The 23319-nt window shown below is 44.4% G+C and overlaps 10 protein-coding genes and 1 non-coding gene across 11 annotated transcripts; 6 read left to right on the top strand and 5 right to left on the bottom strand.

The window, feature by feature from the left end:
* Positions 1-450: 450 nt before the first annotated feature.
* On the top strand, positions 451-2772 carry J056_002322 (Myo-inositol transporter 1; the record flags this gene model as incomplete). The annotated part of the gene is made up of 11 exons (XM_009268186.1): positions 451-594; positions 636-689; positions 867-888; positions 934-1463; positions 1510-1637; positions 1867-1993; positions 2041-2222; positions 2265-2352; positions 2398-2467; positions 2525-2672; positions 2757-2772. The coding sequence occupies 11 exons, from the start codon at positions 451-453 to the stop codon at positions 2770-2772; spliced, it is 1509 nt and encodes a 502-aa protein (XP_009266461.1).
* Positions 2773-3037: 265 nt separating this feature from the next.
* On the bottom strand, positions 3038-4622 carry J056_002321 (Reticuline oxidase; the record flags this gene model as incomplete). Its single annotated transcript, XM_009268185.1, has 4 exons — positions 3038-3366; positions 3416-3780; positions 3827-4268; positions 4313-4622. The coding sequence occupies 4 exons, from the start codon at positions 4620-4622 to the stop codon at positions 3038-3040; spliced, it is 1446 nt and encodes a 481-aa protein (XP_009266460.1).
* Positions 4623-4832: 210 nt separating this feature from the next.
* Positions 4833-6356, top strand: J056_002320 (Putative choline kinase; the record flags this gene model as incomplete). The annotated part of the gene is made up of 2 exons (XM_009268184.1): positions 4833-5845; positions 5894-6356. 2 exons carry the CDS (start codon positions 4833-4835, stop codon positions 6354-6356), a joined length of 1476 nt encoding a protein of 491 aa, XP_009266459.1.
* Positions 6357-6500: 144 nt separating this feature from the next.
* Positions 6501-12042, bottom strand: J056_002319 (Protein transport protein sec71; the record flags this gene model as incomplete). The annotated part of the gene is made up of 6 exons (XM_009268183.1): positions 6501-7183; positions 7229-7429; positions 7483-8221; positions 8271-8444; positions 8490-10108; positions 10158-12042. 6 exons carry the CDS (start codon positions 12040-12042, stop codon positions 6501-6503), a joined length of 5301 nt encoding a protein of 1766 aa, XP_009266458.1.
* A 44-nt stretch (positions 12043-12086) lies between these two features.
* On the top strand, positions 12087-12940 carry J056_002318 (Pre-mRNA-splicing factor syf2; the record flags this gene model as incomplete). Its single annotated transcript, XM_009268182.1, has 4 exons — positions 12087-12134; positions 12179-12428; positions 12478-12847; positions 12901-12940. 4 exons carry the CDS (start codon positions 12087-12089, stop codon positions 12938-12940), a joined length of 708 nt encoding a protein of 235 aa, XP_009266457.1.
* A 46-nt stretch (positions 12941-12986) lies between these two features.
* Positions 12987-14723, top strand: J056_002317 (UPF0586 protein C.07; the record flags this gene model as incomplete). The annotated part of the gene is made up of 10 exons (XM_009268181.1): positions 12987-13039; positions 13090-13331; positions 13384-13601; positions 13648-13730; positions 13791-13873; positions 13932-14218; positions 14281-14353; positions 14410-14516; positions 14576-14652; positions 14705-14723. 10 exons carry the CDS (start codon positions 12987-12989, stop codon positions 14721-14723), a joined length of 1242 nt encoding a protein of 413 aa, XP_009266456.1.
* Positions 14724-14858: 135 nt separating this feature from the next.
* J056_002316 (uncharacterized protein) lies at positions 14859-15786 on the bottom strand (the record flags this gene model as incomplete). Its single annotated transcript, XM_009268180.1, has 2 exons — positions 14859-14940; positions 15314-15786. The coding sequence occupies 2 exons, from the start codon at positions 15784-15786 to the stop codon at positions 14859-14861; spliced, it is 555 nt and encodes a 184-aa protein (XP_009266455.1).
* Positions 15787-16699: 913 nt separating this feature from the next.
* J056_004898 lies at positions 16700-16771 on the bottom strand. The gene has a single exon. It is a non-coding gene; the product is annotated as a tRNA-Met (tRNA).
* Positions 16772-17161: 390 nt separating this feature from the next.
* Positions 17162-17775, bottom strand: J056_002315 (Malignant T-cell-amplified sequence 1; the record flags this gene model as incomplete). Its single annotated transcript, XM_009268179.1, has 2 exons — positions 17162-17454; positions 17505-17775. 2 exons carry the CDS (start codon positions 17773-17775, stop codon positions 17162-17164), a joined length of 564 nt encoding a protein of 187 aa, XP_009266454.1.
* Positions 17776-17810: 35 nt separating this feature from the next.
* On the top strand, positions 17811-20603 carry J056_002314 (uncharacterized protein; the record flags this gene model as incomplete). The annotated part of the gene is made up of 2 exons (XM_009268178.1): positions 17811-19495; positions 19550-20603. 2 exons carry the CDS (start codon positions 17811-17813, stop codon positions 20601-20603), a joined length of 2739 nt encoding a protein of 912 aa, XP_009266453.1.
* Positions 20604-21435: 832 nt separating this feature from the next.
* On the top strand, positions 21436-23213 carry J056_002313 (Phosphoenolpyruvate carboxykinase; the record flags this gene model as incomplete). The annotated part of the gene is made up of 4 exons (XM_009268177.1): positions 21436-21463; positions 21509-21573; positions 21623-21840; positions 21890-23213. 4 exons carry the CDS (start codon positions 21436-21438, stop codon positions 23211-23213), a joined length of 1635 nt encoding a protein of 544 aa, XP_009266452.1.
* Positions 23214-23319: the final 106 nt, after the last annotated feature.

Genomic DNA, 23319 nt, shown 5'->3' with positions numbered 1-23319 from the left:
GGTAGTAGCGCATCACTAGTACGGACTTTTTGTCGATTAATGTTAAGATCAACTGGACTTGGATTGGGAAAGATTAAATTCAAGGTAGCGTTTGTTATTTTTTTTCATACATATTTTATTCCAGCTAAAGCCTCACTTACAACATTCAAATTCTGCAACCTCTATATTAGTGCTCTACCCCACGTGACCGCGTTTTATTTTTCATCGCGCCAGCACGCAAATCGAATATAATCTATAAGATTATATAAGCCTTAAGCATCGATTAAGGTTATACTCCTAACCTAACTCTGAGGCAGCACCCTTCGCTTCAACTGATTAAGAAATTCGCCGGTTGCAACGGACGTTGAGTATTGTGACCCTGATTGTCCTCGTGTGTCAATCATCTGAATTAATTCAAGCACCGCTATATATAACGCATTAATCCCTCATTGGATCGACGCAGTGTCGATAATGCGAAATTTCACAGATGATGACAAAAAGCAATTTAACAACACCATTGAGCATGTTGAGGATGTTCAAAGCAGGAAACCCAACACCAGCGCAAAGTTTGTAGATATTGACGAGAAGTTGGTCGTGGCAGAGGGCGAGGAGAAAGTGAGTGCGTTCGTCATGGCTGTTTGTGCTCACACGCTTAGATCACCCTCTACATTATCTTTGTCTGTATAACAGCTGCAGTCGCAGGATTTATGGTAAGTAATTAGATTTACCGATGGTTCATCTTAATGACTTGCAGTTCGGTACGTGCCTTCTCCATTAGAGACAACCCCCCTAACCCCACGCAGGCTATGAAACTGGTATAATTGGCAGTATTACAGTCTCTATTGGTACGAGTTTGAACAACGTGCCCCTCTCTTCGAATCATAAAGGTTGGTGCGAATTTTGAGCTCGGTGTGTTCACCGTTCACCGTATGCTCCATCTAATGCATATCGCAGAGGTAATCACAGCGATGACCACAGCAGGAGCCTTCATCTCCTCCCTCTTCGCTGGAGCTCTGAGTGACAGGATTGGTCGCAAATGGGTCCTCGTTATCAGTGACATATGTTACTGCATTGGCACAATTATCTTCGGAGCGTCGTACTCGGTCACCCAGGCTTCGATTGGCAGACTCATTCTTGGATTCGGGGTAGGATTTTCTAGTTGTATTGGGCCACTTTTTATTAGTGAGATTTCCCCACCTCAACTACGTGGCACACTCGTCACTATCAACTCCGTCACCATTACCTTGGGTCAGTGCATAGCGTATGGCATTGGTGCAGGTCTCGTCAACTTCGAGAACCCTGAAAACTGGCGAATCATGCTGGTGATAGGTGCTGCTCCGGCGATATACCAGGCTATCGCAGTACATTTTCTTCCGGAATCTCCTCGCTACCTGCTCGCAAAGGAGCGCAACGAAGAGGCGCATACTGCCCTCGCTAAAGTGTATGAACAAGCTACACAAGAGGAGCTAGCTCTCAAATTCGATGTAAATAGCTTGTATATCTGTTGCACGTACTTACTACATCATGCAGATTCTTGTCGCCAATGTTGATGAGAGCGTCCAGATCAGCAAAGAAAGCACTACATGGCAACTCTTCAAGTCGCTGTTTATCGTACCAAAAAATCTAAGGGCACTATCTCTCGCCATGACTTTACAGGCGTTAGTGCAATTTTTCATTCTCGCTTTTTCTGACTATAAAACAAGTACACAACAGTTGAGCGATCTAGCTTAATTAATAGCATAAGTTGACTCAGCTTAGATTATCAGGTTTCAACGGCTTGATGTATTTCGCGTAAGTGATCATTTCTAGTGAAAAGCTACCGGTGAAAGAGTTCTTTGAAATTTTTCACCGGCAATCTTCTGCCTGAACAATGTCTCACATTCATAGCCCTACTCTTTTCCAGATGCTTGGATTTGAGAACGCGCCCTTAGGTGGACTTGTTATTGCCGCTGCTAACTTCGCCTTCACTGCTGTAGGCATGTTTGTTGTCAATAGGACAGGCCGTCGCCCCTTAGTAAGTTTCGAATCCTAGTACAATTTATACTCTAACCACTGATTAAGTTGGTTTACCTGAGCGCGCCAGGCGTGATCCTAGGCTGTGTGTGGGCGATTGTTTCACTTTACTACCTCACCAAAGACTCCGGATTCCATTTGGTTGAAGATCCAGTCATCCCGTACGATTCTGGAATACAGGTTGCTGTAATCATTGGTTTTGTTGCCTACGTCGGGGCTTATGGTATCGGGTAGGTCCTTTTTAGATACAAGCAACAAGCTCACATCACCAGTCTGGGCCACATACCATGGACAATGAGCGAACTATTTCCTCTAGAAACTAGAGGTCTCGGAACTGGTATTGGCACCGCCACACTCTGGGTAAGTTTTCCATATGTACACAGCAGCCGCAACTCAACCTAACAGGCATGCAACTTGATCATTTCAGAGTCTTATCTTTCCATGCAAAAGGGTCTTACACCGTCGGGAACATTCGGTTTGTTCGCGGGATTTGTCTGCTGTGGGTGGGCGTATTTGACATTTTGCTACCCAGAGACAGCAGGACTACACTTGGAAGAGGTGCAAAGTCTACTGACGGATGGATTTAATGTCCATAAATCTGTTCAGCTTCGTAATAGCAAGAAGAAAGCGCTCAAGAGTACGAAAGAAACCGCGTTGGTTGATGTTGAAGCAAATTCAAAGTGTGTAAATAACTAATTAACGATTTTCATTATTTAATCTAAGAAATTGAGATGGGAGGTTCAAACCACTCACACAACGCGCAGCAAGCACAATACATAAGACAATGAAATGCAAATTCCAGAGCGACAAATTGATTGATTCGGAAGATTCAACTAGATTTTGACTGATTGTGTTGACGATGTAAAGTTTTCAAGCAGGCTGACTTTTGAGAGATGGATGGAATAGTTTAGATAAAGAACTAAAGGCAAGAATCTTGACAACTTGTTCGTGGATCATCGGGTATATTGTCCAAAAACAAAATCGAGTATTCGTCTTTATGACAATTCCACTGCGACCAATTAGTATATTTTATGTATTAAAAACCTCACAAACCTGATTGTGGGAACCTGAAGGTATTTTTTGGATCAATTTCACCTTTGATTCTCCTCAATCGAGCATAGTTATCCCCGTAGTAGAGATATTGCCAATTATCTAGCCTTGGATCGACATAGTTAGGATACGCGGCTTTGGGAGTCAAAGTGATGCTGTCTAGCATACCATCGACGAGCTCAAACAACTCGTCCTCATCGTTGGCGATCTCAGCGAAGAATTGGAAGGTGAGAAGGGTATCACGATGAGCAAAGCTTCTTGTATTCGCGGAAATGTCATGAACGGCGCCATTGTAAGCTTCAACGATAATGTACCACCCGATCCCTTAGTTCCATTAGTTTGCTTGTATACACGCCATATACCCCACACACACCTTCCTGATTTGCCTTTGTAGCATTGTTAAAAAGATATTCAAAGAATGACTGTAAATCGTTCAACGCAAGCGGCTGGTCTTCCATTAAAGACTTGCTGTAGAATGATTTCGGCTCGGCGACGGGTGAAAAGTCACCGTATATTTGTTTATACATGTCGATGAACTCAGTAACGGAAAATACTTCTTCTATATCGCCATCTTCAAGCTTCAAACTGTCAAGCAGGGGTTTGGAAATGTTTTGGTAGATCTCTTCATCCCCAAAAAATGTTCCTGAAAGCTCGAAAGACCCAGGACCAAGAGTGAGCTGCGCGTTGAAGTCGTTGGTCAGTTCCGAATGGTTCATGAATGTCTGAAATGAATTAAAGCTGTTCTTAGATTAGTATTAAGCCCAGAAAAGCACCGATTACTCACGCATTAGCAGATTCTTCAGCTGTGCGATTATTCAAGCTGTAGCTGAATATAACGGTATTAGTTGGCGCTTCTACCGCATCGTAGGTGAACCGAGTCACACTAGCAAACGAGGGAGCTGCGCCTGTGACTGCGAAAAACATATCCTCCCCCTCAGTGACATTTGACACCGTGCCATTTGCGAATACCACCTCAGCTTCGACTACGCGATCGACCAGCAAACCCAGCTTTCTTGACAATGGACCATGGCCCCCGAAAGCAGTGTGACCTCCCACACCTACTTGCGGACATATTCCACCGGGTAGAGATAGGTGTCTTTGTTCATAGATCGTTTGATAGAGATCAAAAAGATGGTTACCCGTCTCAGCATGAACCAAACCGTTGTCTTCAATGCTAATAGATTTCATATTGGCCATGTCTATGGTTATATCGCCAATTGCGTATCCTTTTTAAATGTAAATGGCGTTAGACCAATTAAGTGGCACTCACCTGAATAGCCATGCCCGCCAGATTTAGTAGTGACAGGCAGGCCGTAGTGCGTACCACAGATTACGCTGTGTTGGACTTCTTCAATCTTACTTGGTCGGACAATGAACTGAGGGGAGAAGACAGTTCGAGAGTTCCACGTCTGTCTTGCGGTGTCATAGAGCTCATGTCCAGGTGTAAGAACAGTCGTATTGGATGATATCAAACATTCTGCAGGTGAATTCCCGAGCGAAAAGTCGGGTGCGTCCAGTGAGTTGTTCGATTTGAACAGTGAAAGTATTGATATCAAAGACAAGATTACGCGTATTCTCATTTGATTGAGTGCTTAGAAGTCGAATCTCAATTAGTGCCAATACTTCTGATTAGGTTATGAATATCATTTCTACGCAAGATTTAAATTTAAGCTATAGTTTGTAAAAACCTGCGTATTATAGCGCTGAATTGCTGCATTACATCCACCACTCCACTCTTATCAGTCAAATATCGCATCTTTTCCTCAACGCTGAAGAGAGCTGGCACGTCGATGTTCTTGGTTTACAATAGCGCAGACTGTTCCGCTAAAATTCCATCCACAAATTACAGCCAGGCGTTGAACTTGTTCTCATCCTCGCTGCAATCCGTCTACGAGGAAGAGGACAGCGGTCTGGTGGAGTCAGCACTCTCTGAGTTACACGAGCTCAGGCACTCGCCAAAGGTATATTTAAACGCTAAAAAATATAACAAGCTTTCTTTCTTGAGGAAAGTACAGCAACTCCTCTGCGACGACCTCTCCGTTGAGGGATGGCACGATAAAGATATCGATCCATCCGATATTCAGATCCAGCGCATAACAGGCGCACTCACAAACTCCATCTTCTTTGTCAGCTACGATGATGCTCCGACCGTTCTCTTGCGTGTGTACGGCCCCTCTTCCACTTTGCTCATTTCGCGCCCTCGAGAAATGCACATCCTCAATACTCTCTCCAGGCACTACAACCTTGGTCCAAAGATCTACGGTACCTTTGCCAATGGCAGGGTTGAAGAGTGGTTCAGCAGTCGTCCCTGCTCAAAGGATGATATACGCTCTGACCTGAAAATAGACATTGCTAAGCGCATGAAAGAGCTTCATCAGGTTGATCTCAGGAAGATGGATGTAGTTGGCCCAGTCGCCCCCGGATACAACGAACGCTCAACAAGATATGGCGTGTGGGATAACATCTCATCATGGCTCACGCCAGCTTCTGTCGTTTTAAAGAGAATGTCCCGAGTAAAGTTCCCACAAAACCACCCCTACTACAACTTGGTAGAAGATATCAATCTACCACTTCTAATCCAGGAATTCAATGCCTACGAAGATTACTTGAGGGAGTTTGAGGAGGAAGTGAAACCATCACCCTTGGTGTTTTGTCACAATGACACTCAGCCTGGTAACATCCTCCTCTTAGATCGCAAGCCAGTAGACAAACCAAGTCATCATAAGATATGTGTTATAGACTTTGAATATGCAGCCCCAAATGCCCGCGGATATGATTTAGCGAATCATTTTACAGAGTGGAGGTGGGCTTAGGATTACCAAACTATACAACTAACTAACTCGCTCAATAGGTACGACTACCACCACGATACGCTCTCATGGAAGCCTATCCTCAGCTACCCATCTTATCAAGACAGACGAGCGTTTTACGAGGCGTACATGAGCGAATCTGAAAAGCAACCCGGTTGGATAGAGAGACTAGAGGATGAGCGCAAGACGTGGTCTCCTGCCAGTTTAGCTATGTGGGGTATCTGGGCAATAGTGCAGTCCAGAGATCAGGTGAAAGCGATGGGCAGTAAGTTTGGAACAACTGTGCCTAGTTTAAATACCTCCGCCGGCGCTGATATGGCGGTGAATCTCGAAGAAAAGACTTCAGCTGTCGTACTCGATGACGAGAGTTCAAGTGACGAAGAGACACCGGAGGAGAGCGGAGGGGATGACTTTGAGTACCTTCTCTACGCAAAAGCCAAGATAGATGCTTTTAGAGAGGAGTTTTACAGCCTCAGAGAGGAATGTGTGGATACGCAAACCTAGATATGTCTTTCATTTTCTTCACGGTCATTTGTACTATCTATATCACTTTGCATACCTAATAGATGAATGTTGTTTCACTATTATTACCTGCAAATTGGAAACATAATAGGAATAAAGATAAATCACTAAATACAAAACAGCTCTTCAAACGACCTTTGCTCTACCAACTCTGGTAAAGAACTTGCGCAAACTTTCCCTCACTTCTGCGCCCATGTCTTTTGTCAAAATATCAGTGATTGGTGCGTACACCTTTGACAGATATTTGTCAAAGTCTTCATCTTCAAAGTAGCAAACACCAGAAATGATTTCGGCAACCACTGGTGTCCACGCCGCGATGTTTCTTTGCTTAGTTTCAAAGTCGAGTTCATTGAAGCCATCAATAACACTCAACCCGAATGGAATCAAAGCCTCTGATATGTCTTGTCTACGGTCAACGTGTTGTTGACGGGTATCTTTGTACATTTTGATGAGCAGTGTAATGAGTGTAGATGCGCTACTGCTCTCCTGCTTAAGGAGATTTGGAAGCTGCTTCATAAAACCTACCTTCCATAACCCCATTCTGAGATCCTGATTATTGTTGAAAGCATTCGCAAATCTATAGCTTTCATCGAGAAGTTGAACAAATCGGAGCAGTTGGGCTGGTGGTATAGATATGTAAACCTTGTCGTTGAAAAGCAATTCTCTGATTGTGTCAATGAGTAGCAATTGCAGTACGCATTTTGTGATAATTTGCTTAAAGAGTGTGCGTCTTTCTGTAGATTTCAATACCGTTCCTTCTTCAATTGAAGGTGATGCTAGTGGGAGTGGTAGAGTGAATCCACTTTGATCTAATATGCGTCAGTTATAACCTTCTCAAAAGCAGTCTCACGTACTTGGCTCAGCTGGTGGCTGGTCAGCTATATCCAAACCTTGTCTCAATGACTCATTGAACAGCTCGCTAGCGAGTGTGTTTTGGAAAAGTGTGGTAAACATTGTAGTAAGCGTCTCCCAGCGCTCTTCGCTCATTTTGTCAGCATTGCTTTCAATCAATGCCTGTAAACAAGATGAACCAATACGAGCAAGCGTGTCGTTTTCTAATGGTGCAATATATCAGCAGGAACTACCCATCTCGAAACACCACACCCACCTTGGCAAATGCATGCTCTCAGAAGCTCCAATAAACCTTCCATCTTGCTCTCCAATATATAAAAGTAATGAGTGTAAAGATCGATCATATCACGCAAGGCTTGTACCATGGTTGTCGACAACCAAACTGTCATATCTTCGTGTGTGTTAAATCTACTCAAATCAACGGGCGATTTCAAGACTGAGAAAATAGGAAATAAAATCTTCTGACAGACTGTATCCCAGAAGTCGACGCGGAATGAAGAACCGTGAATCTTCAATGTAGAAAAGAGCGAGTCAAGTGCAATGTTTCTCACCTCAAGATCCTCACCGTTCATGACGATATCGTAGAAACTGAAGAGCATAGGGTACCAAAATATCACCATTGGGTCGTCTGCGGGTGGTTGGTGCTGGTCGCCTGATTGAGAGAATCCAACGTCGCCTCTGCTAAGGGGACACTCTGGCGCTGTCAGCATTGAGTTGATGGTTGAGCGAAGCAGCTGCATGGCTTGCAGACTGACCCGCTGGAATGGAACTTTGCAGAAATCCGTAATACACACTGAGAGGTCACTGAATGATCCAAACTTGATCAAGTAGCCGAGATGCTCCTTCTCTATACTGGAAACGATATCGAATGCGTGTAAGCATATTCTCTCGCTTGAGGATTTGGCAGCTGCTGCAAATACGGCAAATAGTGTCCTCCAACCGGAGCGTATATTGACTGAGCGTGCCTGGAGCATTTGTTGAAGACAACGTAGGACCTGAATTGGGTCAGCTTGATAATAGTCCAAGTATGCCGTTTCAACCCACAATATCTTTTGCATCTACGTTCGGATTGTGGATCATGGTATGTTCGAATGGCTTCAAAAAGTCTTTCTGGAACTTGAAGTGGGCAAGCTCCTCCTTCTCAAGAAAGCGCATCGCAAGCTGTCTCAATGCATCGATAGCGAAGAAGCTAACGGATGGATTGGGATGGCAACAGACCTGTTACATTTGTTAGAAGGTACGCAATTTGCACTGAAATCCTACCTTATTCATGTGGTCTCCCAAGATTAACCAAATCTTGCTCCACTCCAAACGTATACGATTCATATTGTAGTAGCAAATATCAACCAGTTTTTGCAAACTGAAGAGACGTGGATGCTGTTGACTGCCAGATTGCTGAATCTCCGCCCACGATACCTCCGCCAGAGCTTGTGAAAAGTCGACCATGGCATCACCCGAAAGCATTTGAGTTGCTGCAAACACCATATCACCGCGACCGGTAACCTGCAAAGCTCTACCGTCTGCAGCGACAGATTCGGCGGGGACTAGATGACGTGGGATGTTTGAAGACTTGCGCGTAGTGCTGCCAGATCTTGGTCGTCCACCAACGTCATTATTTTCGGCACTTAGATCAACACCATTGCTAATCAGATGGAAACGCTCAAGCTGACTAACGCAACCTAAAATTTCCTTCCAACTGCCCTTCAAATAGTTGCCTTCATGCATCGCCACCTCAAGCAACACCTTCACAGCGTCTACATGTTTTGGTTTCATTTCAGCAAGATTGTTGAGGTGAGTGAATTTTGCCAACATAGTAACGAACGCGTTGCGCTCCAACTCCAAATCAAAGAGACAAGAAATCTTAATTGCACTCGCGAAACCTTGCAAACAAATCACAACAGTCTCGTTATCATCGCTATCTTGAAGGGGACCAGACATTGCTGAAAGAATAGCCATCCAAGCTACTTCAAACATTGGTTTGACGTGCTCATAGTGCGATGCACTAAAGTAAGTCTCGCTATTCTTGATACCACTGCGACGTTGGGCTCTTAACATGGATTTAAAAAGTGCTTCAGTCTTATTAGCCATACCCTCGGAGCGCATTGAATTTTGCTCCCTTTGATAGCTCTTGTCGGCACCGCTTAGGACATTGACTATGTTGCTGTTGGGTGGTGGAGGGGCGTTGTGGAGATGCATTTCATCCTTCATTCTAATCTCGTCCGAGTGTATATCATCGTATACTTGAATCAGATAGTCTTCAGGAAGGTCGCTGCCGTCGTTGATACCCCTGTTGTTCTTGATAAACTCTTCTTTGGTCATTCTACGCTTATTTTGTGGATTATAAGCATCAGTATTGAGAAGAATGACAGAATATGCCATCACATAGGCTGTGTCGGCATTGGCAAAGACTGTTGATGGGTTGTGCTGGACGTATCTTTCCGCAAATTTGAGCATATATCTGTCAATTTTTTGACTCTCTCCTGGTAGTCTGAATGCTTGCAGGAATGCTCTTAAAGCTGTAACAAAGGACATCTCGTTAAAGTTCATTGCATCGACGAATGCATGCATGATGGCAATATTCTCCTCTTCACCCTCACCAAGATACTCACCAATCTGAGCCTTGTTGAGACCTTCAGTTGTTAAGAGGAAGTAAGCGATATCTTGCGGTTTGTTGGAGTTGATAAAGCCGTGTTCGAGGAGAAATGATACACCTTTTTTAGGCTTAAAGTTGAAACCCTTTATACCCTCGACCAGAGCGTTTTTGCGTGCCTTTGCGCTCTCGAATTGTGTTGGATCGTCTGCATTGGTAAAATCAAACGTGTTTGCGATGTCCGGTGTTGGAATTGCATTGGAAAACTCTGCAACGCCCACGGGTGGAGATGCTACTTAGGGTGTAAACCGAGTTGAATGATTCAAGTAAATAAAACTCACCTTCCTGTGACTGTGGAGCCTCTTCGGAGACGGCAGCAACAGGTAGAGCACCACGTTCAGCCCATGATACGAGGCTGCTAAGTACACCTCTAATCAAATCCAACGCTTGTCTCTTAACGGCAACATCTAAAATGTGTGCTTGTACTGCGGCTTGATTTGAGAAAGTAGCAGTGATAGGACTGGCGTCGGGCGGGGGTGTGAGAGCATCAGTGTTTAAGCTTGGAGGGAGTTCACTTTTTGATGGTTTAAAAAAGCTAGATAGAGCCTCAGATGTGCTCGTACCAACAGCCTCCTTTGGACCTGGTGGAAGGTGTGCCGATGCGACTTTGGAGAGAGCATTCATCAAGTGCTCGTAGATATTTTCCAGACTATGTTTGTCACAATCGTAATTCAAGTAAAGCTCAACAATGGCTTGTGGGTTTTGACAAAGATTCTTGAGAATTGTTGAGCAGAGGATAGTTTTTTGCTTATTGGATGAGCTCTCTTTGAGTTCCAAGATTGGGAGGAAAATCTCGCGAAGTATCACCTCGATCTCACGCTTCATGTTCATGCGCATGCTTTCTAGAATTCTAGAAAAGATCTGACAACACAACTCGAAAAGCTGTGGTATGGAGCTTGGAGCGTTTCTCGACAAACTCAAACAAAGGTATTGTTTGACAGCGTTGAAGAGTTGAGTAGGCTCATCTGAGTTTGAACTGTGTAAAACAATCCTGTTGTCAAGGAGGACATTAATATGGGTGTTGAGAATGGTTTTGATGAGATGTAAACTGAGCAATCTGGATCTGAAATCCGGTGAGCGAATCTCCTTTTCACTATCCTTGTGAAGAGATTTCATGTTGAGCTTGCATAGAGCTCTGAAGACTAAGAAAGCATCCTTTGTGAGGAGCTCTTCGTCTGAAACATCCTCATCTGGAGGGTTGAGAGGGTCAGATATTTGATTGGCTGGGGTTGCGTCGAAGGATCTCCTTCCTTCAAAGGTACTGAGGGTCATTTGTTCAGTTGCCGAAGGAAGTTGAGGTTTTTCGTCGTCATTCGAGTTTTCAAGTTGCTCGAAGTTTTCGATGTTTTCGAGGTTTTCCTCTGTAGAATTTTGATCGATAGGCTTGGAGTGGTCTTCTTGTGAAAAGCTAGTAGAAATTGGATTTGAACTAATTGAGGTTTTATGGAATTGAGGAGATTCAGCAGGGAATGCGTTTTTGAGACGTGAAAATACAGCGTTAACCATCTGAGTCAAACCAGCCTGCGCAATCATCTGATTGCCCTGATCCTTACTAAATTTGAAGATATCGTGCACAGTTCTAATAGCAGTGAGAAGAGTGGAGTGGTGAATGAGACCAGTTGGGTTGTTGTAAAGTACAATTGCTAGAAGAGCCTTGACAATTTGAAGGATAATGTGATCATCGAGGGAGTTGTTGTTCGAGTAACAATCACAGACAGTCATTGTAATCTTATCTGCTAAGCTACTAACATTTCTAAATAAGCTGCTACCGACCAACTTTGAAATTGCGTCAATTGAAGTCGCTAAAGTTGATTTGGAGTAGCAACCTTGACTAAGTGGTTCAAATATTTCTATCAAATTGGGATTTGCACTGTTTAAACTTTCTTTGGCTTTAGCTATCGATTCACGTAGTGGAGACTTCTTTCCATCTTTCGTGTTAGCCAGGGTATCGAGAGATGAGCTTAAAAGCATGGTTGAAGGGTTTGAACCGAGGCTAGTGATAGATAAATTTGATTGGTGGGATTTGTGGGTAGTGGTTGTGGGTGGTGGTGGAGATGGTGAGCTAGCATCTGCATTATTTAAGTCTAAATTATTTGCATCTGTAGATTCTGCTGTGTTTGGATTGTTGTCCACTTCGGAACCATTCAAGCCATTTAAGCCATTCATGGTGGTTTGAGTTTAACCCATTTAATCCGTTTACCATAACCACCATGAGCAACGATAGAGAAAACAAATTACAAGAATTGAGGCAGCGTATGGTTGGTGTATTCAATTCGTTTTATCATAAATTCACATTTCACAGCAAAAGTCATCAACAGATAACAGAGCTGCTGTACACGATGAGCATAATACTTCAAAAAATCAAGTAAGAGTGGCTCACAAGTTGGAAAAGAAGGAGAAGCTTGCAGATGCTATTCAGGAGAAGAAGAGAGTCGTTGAGGAAGGTGAGGATGTTGAAAGATCCAAGAATATGGATTATTCCATTGAGGATAATGAAAATTGGGAGAAGAAACTCAAGCAGAAAGCAAGGAATGCGAGGTTTGAATTTGATGGTGCGTTCTCTCCTTGTCTAGGTTATTTGTGGCTTATAAAGCTACTCAGACGCTGAACAAGTCAGCCAGCGCCGTTATAAGAAGGATCTTGCATACATTAAACCAAATATGGCAACCTACAATAAACAGAAAGAGCAGGCACTTGGTTTGCCACCTGGTACAATCACAGATGATTCATCTAATGCAGATAAATCATCAACCGTGGATCTTTATAGAGAGGCTGATAGCCTGATATATGCTGATCACAAGCCAACAGATGAAGATTTGGATAAATTGACAAACAAAGTCAATGACGACATTCATCGTCGTAAGAACTTTTCAAGAAAGAGACCAGAGAAGGAGGAAGACAAGACTTATATCAATGATCGTAATAAGGTTTTCAATAACAAGATCAACAGGTACTTTAATCAGTATACAAAGTTTGTTTTATTAGTGACGTCTATATCACCATGCTAACAACCTCATTTTACAGGGAAATACGCGAGTCATTCGAAAGGGGTACTGCTTTGTAATTTCTTGTAATTTGTATTTTTATTCTCTTCTCGTTAAACATTCAACATGTCTTCCGCTCAAGAAAAGGCACACAATGCAGCAAAAGAGAAGGCTCATTTGTGGGTATAACATGTGCATATTACCATATAATCTCATCCATTTAAATCAGCCAATCAATTCTCAACGTCCTGGATATCTACCAAATCGCTTCACTTGGTCAAATTAAGAATAAACTAAGTGTCTTCCATAGCCTAGCAGATGATCACAAGGAATTGCTCAATCAAATTGGCTTCAAATCTCGTCTAGGGAAGATTGAGACTGCAATTAACGCAAACTCACTCGTTGTTAGCGCTATCAGAAGCCAAGGAGATGGACTGCTTGAAGATATGGAGCAAGAGGAGCAGGCTAGAGGTGGGTAATTTGCTATTTGGAATGCTTTGGTTGAGTTTCAATCGGTTATTAGAGATGGAAAAACTTGGCACGTGTGATGGTGGACAACACGATCATTCGGGGCACTCAGGACACTCTGGAGACTTCGAACACTCACACTCACATTCACACTCCCATGAGGTACCACTCTCCCCCGCTTCCTCTTCAATCCACCCAGAGAAACCAACACCAACTCAAATGGAAAAGCTGCTATCGACACTGAAGCAATTCGTGCGCGATTGGTCTTCTGATGTGAGTGGTGGACATGTACTTCTATTCCACTCGTTGATAATTGCAGGGTGAAAAAGAGAGAAGCTCTTCGTACGGCCCAATCCTAGACACGTTGGAGAAAAAGTTCGGAAACCTCTCAAAGGAGCAGAGGTGGGTAAATATCTGTTAATCTACTCAAGCATCCAGCTAAGACAACACGACTTACACAAGATTACAAACCAAAATTCTCGTTCCTGGTGCCGGTTTAGCTCGACTAGCATTCGATATTGCCAGAATGGGTTTTTCTAGTCAAGGTTTGTGTGTATGCATGTATGAAAGCTCTTCAGTCTAACGAAAAAAACCCTCTTCAAGGAAACGAATTCAGCTACTTTATGCTCCTCGCCAGTTTCTTCATTCTCAATCGTACAACTGAACGCAACGAACACACTCTATTCCCTTTCGCTCACTCATCCTCCAACCACCCATCAGCGGCTTCGCAATTACGCTGTATCACCGTACCTGATGTGCTCCCCTTAGATTACCTCCGTGGGCCAGAGAGTGATTTCTCACTCGTAGCGGGTGAGTTCCTCGAAATCTACGGCGGTGATGATGAAAAGGAGCAGTGGGATGTTGTTGTGACATGCTTCTACTTGGATACGGTGGGTGGTTTTTGCAGTGTGGATTAATTCTTTCTGATACTAACACACAAAAACAAACACAGGCTAAGAATATTATCGACTACATCAAAACAATCTCTCACGTACTTAGACCGGGAGGGCAGTTTATCAATTTGGGTGGGTTGCGACGAGGTGTCGAGATAAACTGCCAATCACCCACTCACCTACAACAGGTCCCCTTTTATACCACTTTGAAAGTAACGAAGATGGTGAGCCGTCTATTGAACTCACACTGGAAGAGTTGAAGGCGTTGCTACCAAAATGCGGATTCAGATTAGATGTGAGAGGGGTGTTTTGATTTGGGAATAGGCTAATCAACGTTTAAACACCTTTAAACAGGAGGAGAGAATGATTGATACGACTTACACCAATAACCCTAATAGCATGCTGCAGTATACGTACAAAGCTTGTTTCTGGTGTGTAATTGACTAGGATAGTAGCTTGATACAATGACTGACACACTCCAAGGACTGCAACAAAGCTATAGCCTCGATTGATTATTTCATTTTGCAATATTATCTTTATATCGTTACATTCGTCGATAGCAAGCACACTCTCACAAGGACTCCTGAATTGATCTGAGGCGGATTAATTATCACCCCAAACCAGACTTAATACAAACCTAAGCAGCATAGTTGTGCTCAATATCGCTCAACAGGTCTACTTGTGTGGGGTTCCAGCCGAGCTCTTTGCGAGTCCGATCGCTGTATGTGGGTTTAAACAGGGAGTGCGAAATGAGTCAACAAGCCGATGTACTGGAAGACATTGATGAGGCGAGAATAGTTGAGTATTGCTGTCGGTTTTACGCGCAATAGTTTCTGCGATGCTCTTGAAAGGCACTCGACACTCATCCACACCGTGATAAACAATCGATTTACCTTTCCGAGCGGCTTCGAAAGCGAGTCGATAGAGTGACGCGAAATCTCTAGGGTGCACAGCTGACCAAGTGATTAGATACACATACACCGCCTTCCAGTGAGTGAGAGTGCTATTGTTGAGGATGCGAACGAACGCTTTGTCGTCGTCGCAGTGCACAGTTGGTGCCAGCTGCATGACAGTTGGTGTGACGCCACTTACTGCCATCTCCAAAGCAGCTGCTTCGCTTCTACGCGGAAAACATCGAGTGGAGCATCAGCCTCCCTCGCCACGCCGTCACTACCTTGGGCATCTACCGCGACAGCAGAGCTCGCCACGAGCGCTTTCGCATTGCGCCTTCCCTCGCTCTCACTAGCAACCTCCCTAAGTCCGTCGCCCAAAGCTGCAATGGCCTTCGCATCCACCTCAGACGACTGCGCATACTGGTCTGACTTGTGGATGAAGGCAAGGTGGATCACCCCATCAATATCCTTCCACGCTGCTTTTGCTTTGAGAGTGGCCAAGTCATCGAGACTCCCGCGAACCACTCTCACTCCGTCTCCTTGAGATTGCAGTTGGAGCACATTCGCTTCACTCAGAGCTAGCACGCTTATCTGATATGCGTGCTCTTGCAGCTCATGCACTAACGCTCTTCCTACTAGCCCTGTAGCCCCCCTAATGAATACTGATGGCATTTCTTGTGTAAAGAGGTTTGCGGTGTTAGGTTAGGTGTAAATCAGTTCACGTGCTGGCCAACCTTTTATCTAGCCCCCCCCCTTAATGACGTTATCACACTTTACTCACCTTGACTCGGTATGTGGAGACTGGCTGGTGGGTGCCTTAGTGCGTGCCGGAGTGGGCTGAAGACTTGGGTAAAAAAGGGCGAAAAAGTGAGGTAATGGCATGACTATGGTATACAAAGCAAATCAAAGCGCTCTTTCTTACACGCTATCCCTTCCAACCCAACTCTTATAGCAGAAAAAGAATTCAAAACAGGGTTATCGTTTATAGTAAACCTATAGAATACGCTCAGACTCACAATAAAACGCGGCCTAAAAAGCAAAAACATTCTACGTCACTATTTTTTCTTCTACTTTAGAAGTGATTCGCGCTGGATATGGTCAATCTAGGGCATAACACTATCGCCACCGTGAGATGACTTAATTAAGATTGAATATCTACCATATTTGCAATGTTTCACGCTACAGATAAGGCGCAAAGTCTGCGAGTTCTGCGGTAGGATTTATATTGTTAACGAAATGAGCCCTATAACTACTGAGTGAGATCCTAAGGAAATTCTATTGCACAAATTCTTTATAATCGTTTGTGTGGAGCGTGAAATAGAAGATTGAAATCACTGCCAGAATGAAATGAGCAAACTTATAAATTTTTGATCAAATCAATGTTTGTTTTAGCTATTGAGATGGAGAATTTGTGCGCAATTGGAGCATCGCGACGTAAAAACAAATTAAAAAATCTTGGTTGTTAGGCATCTCGAACGGCAAATATTTGCCTATAGTCTCAGAAAAATATAGGAGTGGCACAATATATTAAATTATCTTTTCTCACCAGGACTCGTTTAGGCAAAGATTTGAAGCGCAAAAGTTTTAGCTTCGCCCGGTTTCGATCCGGGGATCTTTGGGTTATGAGCCCAACGCCATTCCTCTTGGCCACGAAGCTGATTGCAAGCACCGTTGTACTATTCGAATTGTTGACAACGTCCCTGCTTATAACTGATATATTTGAACAATCAAATTCAAATTTTCATATAATAACTGCAAACTCTTAAAACTGTTGTAGTAAAATTTAATTATACAGGTGATTTGACTAGCATGAGCTTGATTAAGTGGTTTTTGGAGTATATGTTGGGTGCTATCTACCTTGTTTGAGGTTAAGAACGGTTCGTGGAGTTACTTTGAGAGACTACTCGGAACCGAAAATTGGAGCAAAAAGATGAGCGCTTAATTTAAAAAACCAGTGATTTACTAACTCAAGCTTCACAATCACTTTTAACACAAAATCCACACAAAACACACACAAATCAACGCTAAAATACATCTATGTAATAAATCAGATTCTTTCAAACTTATAGAGACCATCACCAACGAAATGGAGAAGATCAATGCCGATGCCTTTGTTAACTTTTTTGATTTCTTCGGTGGAGGTTTTGCAGATACCTATAGCGACAGGATGAACCTTACCTTCAGCAAAGATGGATACGATAGTGTTAGCTGGGTAGGATTTTTCAGGTGGGGGTAGTTGACCGCCTTTCGATGTCAAACCGGGAGACATGACGTTTGCACCTGCTATTAGGAATCTGATAGCGCCTCTGTCGACGGTGACTGGAGGGAGAAGGTGGGGGTCTGTGATCAGTTAGTAAGAATTTTCCCCTCGAAAAGCAGTAAAAACGCACACAAATGAAGAAGTCTCAACGTAGGTACGTAAGGGTCATCGTGGGATTGGAAGAAAAGGGGAAATCCGTTGAAGGAGAGAAGCTGAAGCTGATTGTGGCATTTAATGAGTGAGATAGATTCCTTCTTTGGCCAAATTTGTTCGAGTAACGCGCCGTCGTTCACTCTAAGTCCTTCAAACTGATCGAGCAATTTCTGTCTGATAGCTCTCTGTACCGAAGATTTGATGGCAGTCGAGTTACCAATTTGAGTTTTGTCGAATTTAGAGAACATCACTTTCTATCTGGAACGTTAAGGGGGAAGATGCAATGAACAAGATATTCAACAAAAAAGAAAAGAAATACACGGCCTATAAACCTTCTAATCGTTCTTATCTCCCTCCTCCGAGCCTTATCGACGACGCCCATATCGGTGAATCTCCCAGCGTCGTACACCAAAAACAGCACAACAGAGGCGATAGCTTAAAGCATTTATTCCATCCAAATCCTCCTCCTCATCCTCATATACCACAAGACACCCTCAATCACCGTCGCAGGTCTGCGTCTGCCCCACAGCCATCACCCATTCTTGAAAATGGCTGGGACGATCACCAGAATATCTCCAATGTTCTCCACCAGGCCCATCTTCTCGATCTAGAGAGAAATTACTGGCAGAGACTGGGGAATAGCCCACTTGCACGATCTTCGAATTCTATCAGCAGGCACTTTTCAAATACAGAGCCATTGAATAGGCAGGTGCGGCAGTTATCGCCCAAGAAGCAGCCGGCTCAGAAGTATTCATCGCCTCCAAGGCAATCTCAGCACCCTCAGCACTCCCGCAAAGGCTCTACATCCTCCACCAAATCGTCACTGGCGCACTCACAAAGCCTGAGTGTTCCTAGCAAGCCGCTCGAGATACACCTGGCGCGCAGCCAAGAGGAAGGAGTACTCGGGTGTGGGAGAGTGCTAAGCCAAGCGTGGACATTCAACAAGGACAAGGAGAACACCCACCCGAATGATCTGCACCTACGCGTCGAGACGAGTGGGTTTAATTTGCACATAAGCAACCAGGGGAAAGACAGTGTGAATGTGTTGAGAGAGCGCGACAGGATACGCATCGATAATGGGCAGGTGCGCGATGACGATGGGTATGGTTATGCATACGGTGCACAGACAGTTGATCCGTCACCATCTACCAGCCAAGTTGGCCTCGCTGTTACTAGCTCCTCCCCGGCACCACCCGGCAGCTCGCATATGCAATCTGCTATTCCTGCTACTCCCACTCCCACGCCCACGCCCGCCACGCCCACGGCGAGGAGCGTCGCTACGTCCACCGACGAACACTCATCACATACACAAAATCGTCGCATCGTCATACCGCAGCGCGGAAGTTCGAAGAGATACTCACCCTCCAAGTCGATTATCACTGGGAGCGAATACACCAAAACCAAGTTGCGGCGGCGAGGTGGGGGAGTGAGTGGGAAAAGGAGCAGTCATAGTCGCGGGAGTGGGAGTGGGAGTGGGAGTAGCCGTGAGAGTGCTCCTAATTCCTCATCGAGGAGTATGTCAGCAACGAGCAGCCGAAGCATGGCATACGACACCTACCTCGCCTACCACGCCGTGGAAAAGGGGAATGGGGAGGAGTCAGAAGTGAATGACAGCCTAGCCAATCGCAGCATTGCTTCTGATGTCGCTACACTCGATCATCGTCCACCACCATCAGCAACACTGTTGCCAGGTGTGCACAGCGCACACGGCACACACGTACACGATACACGTGATAGTAGCAACACCAACAGCACGAGCAGCGTAATGGAAGAGTTGCGTGATGCTCCCTTACCCCCTATCCGCACTGGCGATATCATGCAAGCGTCGAGAGGTGTATCTCAAGCGTCACTTACTAGACCTAGCCCAGCAATGGGGGTAGATGTGTCGCATACTAGTGATGCACATGATGCACCAGGCGATTTTCTCAATGGAGAAGATAGTCGCAGACGCAAAGGTGAAGGCAGAAGGTGAGTGAGTACATTGTGTTGGATTGGATGGTATTACTTACTTGTGACGCACAGCAGAGAAGTTGCACCAGCGGTTACAATCACGCTCCCACCACAGGAAAATACTTTTACTGATATGCATACTTCACCAAATCCGCCGAGTAGAGATATAGATCACCCTGTCTTCCTTGGTTACCCACTACCTACACCGCCAATTCCACGAAAGTCGCCGAGGAGAAGAGCGCAGGAGTCGATAGAAAAGAAGTCATACACTACATTTACCACCCACCCTATACCACGTAGATGGCCTGAGGAAGTAGGAGTGGAAGTGGGGGTGGAGCAGATGTGTAAAGAAAAAGACAAAAGTCCAGAGGCGATTGATTCAGGAGCAAGTCCAGGTGCAAGTGCAAGTGGATGGAATGCACCAGAATCGGCTAATATAAGTACTGCAAGTAGGAGTCATAGAGCGATAAACCCGTCTGTTGATTTGCTGCGATTTGTGCACCCACCAGAATCAGGATCGAGATTAGCACTTGACGTGGAAATGGTGAATAATAAGCTGCGTTCTGCTGAACGACTGCGAAATTCGGGGCATGATGAGCATCTCATGCAACCCCAGCACCAACACACTCAAAACACCCAAAACACCCAGCATGCCTCGCAGACACCCCACCCATTCGCAAATAGTGACGCTAATATGACATTCAACACACCCGGCGATTCACTGTCTAAGCGCTTAAGCACTGATGCGTATTTGAACAGCCTCAATATGGGAATATCGAGGCAGTGCAGTGGTAGACTTGGGCAAGTGGCTGAAGACGAGGGGGGTGAGGTGGTCGAGATTGGTGATGGTGATGGGGAGAACAACAAAGAAGATTTGTTTTATAAACCGCGAACGCAACCGCAACCAATACAGACAAATACACCGATGCACACACCCACAAACTCAAAGAGATACCACGCTCACCCATCAATGAGCAGCACCGGTAGCAATATTTCGCCACTGTCGTCACAGTCAGAAAACGGAATGAGACCAAAGGCGAGCATGAAGGAGTTGGAGGAGATGCTGCGTAGTTTGAAAATGCGTAGGGAGCGTAATAAGAGGGAGGAGAGTAATCAGGTTAAATGACGAGGGAATCGTCTATACCCAAATGTTTAATCGCATTAATATTATAGTCGTTATTAATAGATAATTATTTATTACGGTATAATCGAGAATATCTGAGGGTATCTGAGTATATCCGAGTATATCCGAGTGTATCTACTAATATACATGTCATCAGACAGCGCAATTTTACTAGTGATATGACCAGTTAAACTGCACGCCACCCTGAATAACCCCGCTTACACCATTTAAACTCGGAAATACTACCCCAGCTTGGCATCTATCTGCCAAGATGATTTGCAAGCGCACTGCCAAGCAACAGGGATAAACAAAGCGGCGAAGACAAGGAACACAGAATGAATACACAGAAGATACAGACTAAGAATATATTAATTAAACAAACTACGATCACCTCGTACCTATCAATCTCGCATCTTCGCTAAGCGACTAGAAAAGATGTTGTAGCCGCAGGAATTAGAATGAAGATTTGAGAGAGAGTGTGTGTTTTTGTGTGTATTTGGATATAACTAGATGATGAATTAAATAATAATTGAGATATATCTCGATTATTGATCAAATCAGCTCAATGAACACATTTGAACGCGTTTCAATTCGATTGAACACGGGATACTGACAGGAACTGCATATGATAACGTGAATATAACCTAATATAACCATATATCACCGTAAATAACCTAATATACCCTCAAATCACACACATTTAAAACTAAAAATGAAAATAATTCGGTCACTCCGTCTAATGTCATATGCTACTCGTGGTAACCGTGCAGTGCCGAGATATTTAAAAAAGGGGAAAATACTCTTTATCCTGTACAACCAACTTGGATTTTACAATATGTCTTTAAATAAGCAGCAATTTCTTAGTGTGTTGGGATTCATACAGGCTAGTCCATTCTAACCAATCACAGCTCTCCCAAATGAATTGCATTCTCTCTCAGACGCTGGTTTTGAAGTGGATAGAATTCATGTGAAGGTGAGTTGATGGCTACCCGTCCATTTCACCCATCTTACCCCACCCTCAGCGTAACTCTGCCGTCGCTCAGCTCTACGAAGACGCTGTCCAGAAAGAAGGCGCTGTTATTTCCTCCAACGGCGCTCTCATCAACTTCTCTGGTAAGAAGACTGGCCGCAGTCCCCGCGACAAGCGTATCGTCTTTGAAGAGACCTCTATGGACGATATCTGGTGGGGCCCTGTGAATATCAGAATGCCTGAGCATGTTTTTGAAATTAATCGCGAACGGTGAGTAGACGTCTTTATCATTCTTCTATGATCTCATACTCCCACTCAGTGCCATCGATTACCTCAACACACGCGATGATGTTTACGTCGTTGACGCTTTCGCTGGCTGGGATCCAAAGTACAGAATCAAAGTTAGAGTCATCTGTGCTAGAGCATACCATGCTCTCTTCATGCAGAATATGCTTATCAGACCATCCAAAGAGGAATTGGACAATTGGGGCGAACCTGACTTTACCATCTACAACGCTGGTCAATTCCCAGCCAACAGATTCACTGCCGGTATGACTTCCGCCACCTCGGTTGAAATTAACTTCAAGCGTATGGAAATGGTTATCCTAGGTACCGAATACGCTGGTGAAATGAAGAAGGGTATCTTCTCTGTCATGCACTATCTCCAACCAGTCAAATTTGGTCAATTGTCTTTGCACTCTTCCGCCAACGAGGGTGAGAAAGGTGACGTCACTCTCTTCTTCGGTTTGAGTGGTACAGGCAAGACCACTCTCTCTGCAGACCCCCAACGCAAACTTATCGGTGACGATGAACACGTTTGGGCTGATAACGGTGTCTTCAACATCGAAGGTGGCTGTTACGCCAAGACTATCGGTCTCTCTAAAGAGAAGGAGCCTGAAATCTACAACGCTATCAAATTTGGCTCTGTTTTAGAAAACGTCGTCTATGATTCTCGTACACGCGAACCAAACTATGAAGATGTCATGATCACCGAGAACACTAGATGCGCTTATCCAATCGAGTACATTGAGAACGCCAAAATACCTTGCCTGAGTAGAAATCAACCATCAAATATCATCATGTTGACTTGTGATGCTTATGGTGTTTTACCACCAGTCAGCAAACTCACCGAAGAGCAAGCCCAATACCACTTTATTGCAGGTTACACCTCCAAGACGCCTGGAACTGAGGATGGTATTTTGGAGCCATCACCAACATTCTCCACTTGCTACGGTCAGCCATTCATCGTATTGCATCCAGGTAGATATGCCAAGATGTTGGCAGAGAGGATGAACAAAGCCAACACTAACTGCTGGTTGATCAACACTGGTTGGGTTGGTGGTAAGTTTGGTGTTGGCAAGAGGTGTCCATTGAAGTACACTCGTGCTATCATCAACGCCATCCACGACGGCAGCTTGGGCAAGAGTGAATTCGAGCCTTTCTCCATCTTCAACCTCCAGATTCCAAAGAGCATCGAAGGCGTGCCTTCAGAGCTTCTCAACCCATCGAAAGCATGGAAGGACACTGCTGCACTTGACAAGGAGATTAACAAGCTTGGCGGTCTCTTTAACGGTGCTTTCGACAAGTATGCCCAAGGTCTTTCCCAGGCTGTCATCAACGCTGGTCCCAAGCTTGCCAAGTAAGAGCATCGCAGTGGATATAGCAACAAGCTGGATTTCATCGAACCTACTTTCAAAGTGAGAAACTAACTAACTCAACTTTCAATTTCTTATATATTTCATATTATCA

The sequence above is a fragment of the Wallemia ichthyophaga genome, assembly GCF_000400465.1.
Source record: "Wallemia ichthyophaga EXF-994 unplaced genomic scaffold scaffold2, whole genome shotgun sequence".
In the NCBI taxonomy this organism is placed as follows: Eukaryota; Fungi; Basidiomycota; class Wallemiomycetes; order Wallemiales; family Wallemiaceae; genus Wallemia; species Wallemia ichthyophaga.
Note: the sequence above shows the minus strand (reverse complement) of the source record. Positions and strands in the feature narration are given on the sequence as shown.